The following is a 9,764-nucleotide window of genomic DNA, read 5'->3' on the forward strand; positions in this document are numbered from 1 at the left end:
GAATAGGACTGTCATCTATCATGTGTTGCGGGAAAGGAGGGGAAAAAAGGGTTGAAAACACAGCATTAGAGAATAAGCTCTTTGATCAAAATGTCTGTGTCTGACTAATTTTGTAACCCACCCAGGGCCCAGCATGATACCTCCCATGCGGTAGGGGCTCAGTGAATTTCCCGAATGAACTAACGATGCAACCCAGTACCTTAATACATTCCAGGGATGGTTATCCTGAAGAAGAAAAGAAAAGTAGGCATTTTGGAGTTGCTTTGGCATCACATTTTGAAGACGTGAATTTCCTTCTTAGGAAACACTTACTTCAGGTAGAAACTGAGTCACGCCTTGCTCACTGCCCACGGTCCCACTGTCTAGGACCATTAGTGTACAAGAGTCCCTTTCATAATCCACCATCTCAGTATCATGCCTTACGTTTTTTTTGCCTAGGTAGTTCGGTAAAATTATCACAAGTTATTACCCTTAAGTCTAACCTATTCTGAAAGAAAAGGTAGCCGATACTGTCATTCTAGGACTAAGAAATATTTGTCTAGACGTTTGATCCAATCTGTATTTTTATTTAATGTGTAATTGGCGAGAAAATAGCAAAGACAAATTTAAATGCTTGCATCTCTAACCTTGTCACAGTGTCTGAGCATTCATTCATCATCATTATCTTGGATTCCTGCAGCCAGCAGACTTCATAGGAAAGCAAGCACTGAAACAGATTAAAGCCAAGGGGCTGAAACGGAGACTGGTCTGCCTCACCTTGGCAACAGACGATGTTGATCCGGAGGGAAATGAAAGCATCTGGTACGATGGCAAGGTGAGCGCTGAGGACCCATAGTGAGGGGCCACCACAGTGTTTCTGCAGCAGAAACTCCTTGTCTCTGTTGCTGTTTACAGTTTTTTGCTAGTTATTTACCTGTTGGTGAGATGACACTCTTTTTTGACTTCTGAAGTGACATGCAAGAAACAGAAATTACTTAACAGAAATTACTGAAAGGAAAATGAAATGCTGCTCATTTTGGAAAACATACAATTCTATACTGTTTAATTAAAGAAAATAAACCCCAGGACTTGAAATTCATTGGGCAGTGAGGAAGATATAATTTAGAAGGTAAAATGACCCGTTGGCTCACCACATCCTTATCTGTGAATGCAAGAGAGAGATTCTATAAAGAATTTAGTTCTCTGACTTAGCTTCTCAGGGATCTTTCAGGAGGAGGCAATTCATACCTTAGCACATTAGGAAAAAAAATTGCAAATGAAAACGTCTGTGACAAGAGAGGGTGAAACCTTAGAAAGTAAAGTGAAAAGTGGAAACCCTTTCTCTCTTTAGGAGGAGTGAGACTACCTTCTTCTCCCTTTGGGATGCTACATTTCACTCTCTCTCTTGATCTTCAGTAAAGCCAGAGTTGGATAACTTATCTATAGAAGTGCACTTCCTCTACTTTTTATGACTATTTATAAAACCCAGTTTGGCTCAATGTTTTGGCTGGTGTTATTAGGCAGGGGTTATCAGAGAGGGACACTCAGCTTAGCCCATGTGGCGACCACAGGGCCTTCAAGACTCATCTAAACAGCTGTTTTGTATTAAGCAGGGTCTGCTTGGTCAACAGCCAAATACTCAGAGATTCTGTTCCCAGGGTTTTTTTTTTCTCCTTATGCACAACAGCCTACTTAATACTTGTTTTCATTTGCCCCATCTCTTCAGTGACAAAATGAGCACAAGAGGAGAGGAGAGCCAGTGGTGTCAGATCTCAGCCTTTGTATTACTAAAGATTTGGCCATTTGGGCTGAGGCAGGGGTCAGTTTGACATGGAGCTAACTTCTACAGTGTTCCTTCTTGTGCTGGATATTTTTCATGTACTCTCACCCCTCCCAGATATGTATGATCATTCTTATTTAAAGATGAGGCTTTGGGGCTCAGAGAGATTAAGTAACTTGCTTGAGGTCACACAGCAATGACGTGATTATGGACCTGATTTCTGGCCCAGGTACAGTTGCACTTTGAATTCTTATCCTTTCTTCTAAGCCATGCTGAATACCCCCATTCACTCTCTTCTCTGTCTCTGATGGCCCACTGTATTCTCCTAAGCACTTCATTATCTACCCACAGTTCTTGCACATCTGAGTAGTAGGTGGATGGTATAGTTATTAGATACTATGAGGCCAATGGATCTTTTCTCAGATCTGAAGCTCCTTCTCAAATGCCTCACCTTTAATGGTGTTGAATTTGCTCTTCTGTTTGAACCATTCCTGCTCTTACCTCACGGTCTCCACTTCCTCTTTCTGTTCTAGATCTCTGATTCAGCCCTCTTTTCTTAATATGTTCTTTCTCTGATTTCAGATTTGCCCACGATTTCCACTGATAACCCCCTCTTGCCATTAACTCACTGCTTGAGCCTCTCTGGGTCTCAGCATTCTCATCTATAAAATGAAGCCGCTGAGTGAGATAATGTCTAAGGTTCTTTCCATCTCTAATTAATTTTTCCATGGTCATCATATTTCCTCCCCCACCTCATCTTTGTTTTCTCCTACATTTTTCACTCTATTCTCCTTCAACCTTCTCAGTCTTCCCAATACGGTCCGCACCCATCTTTCTACCGACTGTCTTACTTGGCTGTGCGATGAAGGAGAGGTTATGTTGTAACATTCTGTATGCAACCCCACATCCACCATGATCAACTGACGGATTTTTAGACATCTTAAATGTGACCATACCCAAGTTAAAAAACTGGACACACATGTACCTTAAACTTATACAATGTTATATGTCAATATATCTCAACAAAGCTGGAAAAAAAGAAAAACCCTGGCGACTCAAGTTCCATTTTAAAATTGTATTTGCTTTGCCCATCTGTGTACTGAGTTTTCATGTTATCTGTTTCATCTTTCCATTATGTGCCATCTGTTTGTAATCTTAGTTATTAATAATATTTCTCTTAAATTTCCTGATATCTGCTTGTCTCCTCTCTGATGCCCGGTAGGATCATCATTTCATCATGCAGGTGACCCTCTTTGATTTTCTTCATACCCTAGAATGATATGAAATATTTTTTGATTTTTATTTCCTGACTTTGGACTAGTACTACCTTTGGTATGTGGTATTCTATTCTTGCAGATATTTGCAGTGCTAGCGATAGGGTACCCATTAATTTATTTGTTCCACAAATCTGAGTGTCTGCTATGTGACAGCAATATTCTAGGCACTAAGGATGCAGCAGTGAACAAAACAGACAAGAATCTCTGCCCCCATGGAGCTTACATTCCAGGAGAGGGAGAGAGAAACAATGAACATAAAATAAAATAAATAGCACGTCAGAGGGTGATGATACTTAGGGGAAAAGTAAAGTCTAATTGGGAGATGGGCAGTGCTGGAGAGAGGAATTATGATTTTAAGTAAGGTTTTATTTTTAAAAAATTAAGGCATAAGTGTAGGCATGAGAAGGGCTTTAATTAGTTATAAAAAAGCAGCTTTGCTGGGAAGTAGGTTTTGAAGAAAAGGCTTTTGAGGAAGCAAGTTTAAAGAGTTTAGAAAGTCTTCTTTTTCATTATTAATAAACTAAAACACACAGTGACAGTCAAAGAAACATCATATATCATCCAACTTAAATTATGTTCCCTTTTCCAAAGGCTATTTACCATGTTATCTTCTCTAAGTCTGTTACAGGCGTCTTTAACTCTCATAATTAAGAGAAGAATGAGACAAGGCTAAAAATAAGTGAAGCTTGTTTACGTTGGTTTAAAAAAAAAGGCCGACGTTTGATTTCACAAAGAATATGAGAATCTACCAGGCAAAGAGTGAGGGCGGCTTGTTCTTGTGATTCACTGAGCAAAACAAAGCAATAGATCTAATTGAACCTGGAAGATTTTAAGGTAGAACGATATAGAATTTATGCTAGGGCAAACCTTTCCCTGGCGACTTAGTAATAAGATAAAAGGAAAGGCCAGAGTTCTAAAATGCTCTGGGCTTTCAACCCCTGGATTAGAGAGAAATTAAAAGAGAAATGAAAGTAATCAAGCTGAAAGCAAAGCATTCAATAAATATTTTAAGAATAGCATTCACAAAATAAACATGCTATTTCTTTTAAGTTACTAATACAGAAATAACTGCAAGAAGAATTCCTGCTGGGATTTTAATTTGAGATGGGAAGGCCAGAGGAAATGGGGCATGCAGTCTCTGAAGAGTGATTGTGGGTTTTTGATCCAGTGAGTTAGGGCATTTGACCAAGAGATTCACTCAGGATTCTTCCTGTTTTCTTCAGATGCCCAAGAAAATCAGGTTAACTTTCCCAGAGCTCCAAACACAGATCTCTGTTTTAGACTCAGAAGTGAAACCAAAGTTACCAAGAAGGTCTTTCAGAAAACCAAGTGATTAAAACTCCAGCCACCCTGACCCAAATCCCAGTTTTATATCACGGAACTATGATCTAGAGGAGAAAAGGCATTTTGAAACGTGTGTTATCTCAGTTAATAATCCACCAGAGAGAAACTTTTACTAATGAATGCATTCACTTTTTTTAAATCACCATAATAAGTTCAGAAATTATATGGAGAGCTTCTGATTTGGGGTTTCAAGAGGATAATTAAAAACTGGGGCTACAGGGGTAGGAGTCTGTACTTAATGTCATAAATGCATAAACGACTAGAAATGCTGTAATATGACTGTTGACGGTCGTGGGCTCTTTGCTGAGGCAGCTGAAACATCACCAGGCTGATTCATGTCCATGGATGTTTTTGAGCACCAGCTACAAGCAGTTGCTGTGCCAAACGGTGAGGCTGTAAGGATTAGTGTGATGTTGCGTAGCCAGGAGTAGCCATTTTGAGTAGGGCTCTATATCATTTTGCTTTTGGTGTCTTCCTTTTACTTTTTCAAAATGTGGTGTTTAAACCAGTATTGTAGTTTTTTTGCATTTTACTGTTTTTCCTTTTCTTGCATCCTTTCCTTCAGGTAAGAGGAGCTGTGGAAACCAGATCTAATCTAATCAGGATTGTTATATAGATTTTTTTTTTGGTAGCATGAAATTGTTTTCATCTCCTAAGTTTTGATTCCTTGTTGAGTATTTTTCTCTAGTTTGCCATCCCAAGTTATCTTATTTCATCCTTGTTAATTTTGATCATTCACACTGAGCTCATCCTGGAAAGTTTTATCCCCCTGCTCTACCCACCTAACTCCACCTACCTTCAAAATGTAGAACACATCCTGGCTTCCTTATGTTACCTGCCTTGGCTTCCCAGTTATAGTTTCTTGTGTCTGTATGTTAATTCTTCAACTAGGCAGGAAGCACATGAGGGTAGGAACCAGGCCTCTACTCATTCTCCAGAATGTCTAGCAAAATATTTTATACCTGGTAGAGCTAGAGAGAAAAGTTAACATTTATTTAAGTGCCTATCAATTACCAGGAATTCACTTTACATTGACTACTGATATATTAATAGAGTTTAATTCAGCACTGTTCTGGCAGGCCATTTTCTAAATGCCAACAGGAACAGTTGACTAGGTTTGCATTTGGATTTTTAGATTTTTCTCTTTGTATCTATTATTGCCATGCCAGTCTGATGGAAGAGAATTTTTTTTTTTTTTGGAAGAGAATTTTTTTAAAGTTCAAAATGAAAATATTTGATTCTTCCTCCTATCAGATCTCTTGGCATGGAACTGAGCAAAATAGTACTAGGTATCAAGAAACTAGATATTATTATTTAAAACTGAGAAATTTCAGGGTAATATAGATATGTATTTTGAGAAGTTTTTCATGATTTTTAAACTTTTATTAATCTTCTCAAAAAAGTGAAGTTTTTCTCCTAGTGTTATCCTCACAGACAGCATATTATAAACCTTTGTAAGTTGAACATATCTTTTGAGAATTTTCATCTAAAAAGGAAGCACACAGAGCTGTGACCAAGATGCCGAAGATGGCGGGGTCTTGTTTTTCAGGTGGTTGGCAACACGACCTCCGGAAGCTACAGTTACAGCATCCAGAAGAGTCTGGCTTTCGCATACGTCCCCATAGAGCTAAGTAAAGTGGGACAACAAGTGGAAGTTGAACTATTGGGCAAAAATTATCCAGCAACCATCATACAAGAACCCTTGGTGTTGATGGAACCGGCCAGAAACCAACTTCAGAAAAAAGATGGAAAGGAGAACATTTGAAAAGACTTTGAGCAGGCAGCTGAATTATGGTTGCTATATGATTGTACTCAGAATTATAAATGATTTGCAGGGGAATAGAGGAAACCAAAAATTTATCTCAAAATCATCAAAATCTAGACTCAGAATCTTAAAACCTTCTTTGTTTTCTAAGCAAGATAGAATAATGGATGAGTGATTTACATTGTTGTTTTAAATGAAGAAATTTGAAATGAATGTTTTTATCATCCTATATGGTTGTTTATGAAATTCAATTAGCAAAACATTTAAGTGTTTGTTAACATACAATCATTACAACTGAAGTAGAAAGCATTATGTAATGTTAGAAATATTTGTATATGGTTCTTGTTAGCTGGAAACAAATTATGTTTTACATAAAGACAAATGCAATATTGTTTGTGGATCTACTTCACTGAGAAATACTAATTGAATAAGGGATCATTTTAATTTTTCATAATATACCTAGGAAGAAAATAGTAAAATTTAATATTGGTATATGTAACATTTTTATTCCATTCCATGAAATATTTACTTTCTTAATGACTTCCCTGAAAGCACTTTTATGAGACGTCATTATTGTCCTTTCAAAGGTTGTTTTAGAAGAGAAATTGCAAAAAAGAACAGAGTCTTCCAAAGGAAGTGGTACTTGTAAATCTTCGGAGATGAAGCTGAAACATAAATAGATTGTGCCAGTACAAACACAGTTTGAATACTGAACATCTCTCTTTGGGAAAGAATTAATGCAAGTTGACATCACATTGTGCCGTTCTGAATATCATTTCACGAGCATTTGACAAAGCAGGTCAAACAAGAGCTTAAGAGCTGACAGGATTGCCCTTAACCCTGTGTACAGCAAGAAAAAAAAGCCACTTAGAAATAATTCTTTGATATACCTCTTGAAATTACTTGGATTTAGTTGACTGAATAAATCAAATTTTTCGTAAAAGGTAGTTTGTCATTTATCATTTGTTCTACACACACATTTGCTGCCTTGGAAAAGTTTAATAAATGTGTATTAAAGAAAGCTGAATGTGAAGCATGATCACATTCTGTAGTTAGAACAGATTTTAAAATAATTTCTTAACTTGTAAGTTTTGAAAACATGCCAAACTTACATTTAAATTTTTTCTAAAAGTAATCATGTGATGGAACTCTTCAACATGCCGTTCATTTGTCTTTGGTATCCCCTCTTACATAAGAAATGAAGGAAGTCGTTTTGGTAACAAACATGTGCTAATTATCAAGAATATTATCTAGACCCTCTCTCGCAGGTCTGGTATAGGGTACAGGTGTTTCCCATTCTCAGCCTCTCTGTAGCCCAATTGTTAATTGTGTTAAAACTAATGAAAGAATTGAGAAAAGATAATGCTACATCAGTGGTACCATTTAATAGTTACCTAAATTGTAACTTTTCAGTAACTAAGTAGTTACTGGAAAATTATTTACATAAAATGTTATTATATCAGACTTTAATCAAAGGAGGAGTGCATAGAACTTGTGGAGAAGGCAATTGACTGTGCAAAACAAAATCTAAAGAAATGGTCATTTATTTTAAAAAAGTCAAATTTTAAAGAATGCCTGGAGAAACAACAAAAGATGGTGGTGATCTAACATTGGTAGAAGAGATCAGTAAAGCAGCATTTGAATACCTTCATCTTTTTCACCAGTGATTGGGCACTTGTTCGAAAGCAACAGATCAAATGATGTCAAAGTGTGTTACCATTCAGCCATCTTCTCTGATTTTTAGCAGATGAAGAAAAACTTCAGAAATTTTTACTGTATGTAAGAGAAATGTTGATGAATTTTCTGATGAAGATATTTTAGTGGAAAATTTTTAACTACAGACAAGTTTGAAAGCCACTATGACTGTTCCCAAAACAACCAAAGACAGTATTGCAATTCCTGGAGTTAGTTGTGAAAGATTTTTGTGAAATTCTGCCAAACCTGTCATTACGTTAAAGTCCTTTCCTAGTTTTGTTTTTGTTTTTGTTTTAACATCTGTTGCTCATGTAAAAGAAACTTTTGAAATCAAAAGCTTAAAAAATGTTCTTCAGTCAACTTTGTGCAAAGATAACTGGACAAATCTGGCTATACTGTCTGCTAAACATTAACATGTGAAGAAGAATTTCAGTGAAGTCACTGTAAAGCTTAAAAACAGAAAATGTTTATTATTCACAGGCAACAGACCACTTTATTACCAGAGACCAATTTGTGGGTATAAATATTTTCCTTTTTCAAAACTACATAAAACAATTTAAAAATATTAACCCCTTGCTTTTTTTATACTATAACGCTTATTTTATTTCTATTCTTATTTAATACTGGCATGACTATATATTCAAAGTATAATAGAAATTTTTCACTCTTCGTGTTTCTTTTCTGGTTGTTATTGTTTCATTTCATGATTATTACTGAAAATAATTGTGTCATGTGAAAGGGGCAGAAAATCATTAAAAAGGATGGCTTCTTCACCCACGTGTCTGGCACCTCACTAAGGTTGATGGCAACACCTGGGGCTGCCAGGGCACCTCTCTTCATTTGGCCTCACTGTGTCACAAACTTGCCAGGTAATTCAAAGGAGGGAACTTAACATGGAGAACTGAAGAGGGATGCCAGCTGCCCAGCTGACATTAGGACCATACAGGGAGGGGCTGCTGGTGGCAGCTGGACCCATAGAAGAGATATAACCACACCGGTGAAGATGCTGCCCAAAGCAGACAGAAGGGAAGAAACACCCTGGCTTCCTTCCACTTTCCAGTCTCCCTCAAGTGCCTCTTACTGGATGAACCTAGCTGGGAGCCACGTAGGTAAAGGAGCCTGGGATGTGTAGTTTGTAGGGTTTGACCCCCCTGTGATACAGAGCAGAGGAAAGAAAGATCATGAAATGGATTGAGTCACAAAAGACAGTGACTGGCATACAACACCAACATTCTGTTCAGCCCTGGCCGAAGGGTCAAGAGGTGCAAAAATGGCCAGTAGGATGGAAGGAGGTAGTGGGATCGGCTAACACATTTAAAAGGGCTACTCACATTATTGTTTTTAAAAAGCATGGTGCCTTACAATATGCAACATGCTATTATTTAGGTTCAAATAGCAAAAATATAAATATTTAAATTGTATTTATGTATGTATAGACCATCTCTGGAAGAGTAACACTAGTATTTCTGGGGAGGGGCTGAAACTTATCTTTCACTGTTTGCCTTTTTAGCTGTATTTAAATTATGTACACGTTTCACTTTTTAAAAGACTGTATATATATATTAATTGTGCTTTCTTATCTAGTAAAAGTAGGTTCTTATTTTTTTGGTCATATAGTATGACTGTTTTTATTTCTTAATACAGTAGTCATATTGGTTTGAGATATTTAAGGATGGCTGGAAAGAGCTGGATTGGAACAGCTTAAGAAATTGGTATACAATGTAAAATGTTCAATACAGAAAAAGTGAATGCAATTCAGTTGTGTATAATAAATATTGTGTGAACACTAAGGCGTAGGCTGGGTGAAAGGTGAGGAAAAGGAAAGAAGATATGAGACAAAATGCAATCCTACTATCCCGTTTCTTGACCAGGGTGGTGGTTACCTGACTCTGTTCACTTTATGAGAATTCATTGACTTATATAC

General features: G+C 37.1%; 1 protein-coding gene across 2 annotated transcripts in view; it reads left to right on the forward strand.

Annotated features, from left to right (window-relative positions):
• DMGDH (dimethylglycine dehydrogenase) overlaps positions 1 to 7,060 on the forward strand; it is a 56,786-nt gene extending 49,726 nt beyond the window's left edge. Inside the window, exons 15-16 of one of the 2 annotated variants that reach the window (XM_057740418.1) lie at positions 680 to 814; positions 5,930 to 7,060. In XM_057740418.1, the coding sequence (XP_057596401.1) occupies positions 680 to 814; positions 5,930 to 6,145 (351 nt within the window). In that variant the 3' untranslated portion in view covers positions 6,146 to 7,060. The remainder of the gene's footprint in view (positions 1 to 679; positions 815 to 5,929) is intronic. The other variant, XM_057740428.1, reaches the window with a different exon arrangement.
• Positions 7,061 to 9,764: the final 2,704 nt, after the last annotated feature.

This window comes from Hippopotamus amphibius, chromosome 1 (assembly GCF_030028045.1).
Source record: "Hippopotamus amphibius kiboko isolate mHipAmp2 chromosome 1, mHipAmp2.hap2, whole genome shotgun sequence".
Lineage (NCBI taxonomy): Eukaryota > Metazoa > Chordata > Mammalia > Artiodactyla > Hippopotamidae > Hippopotamus > Hippopotamus amphibius.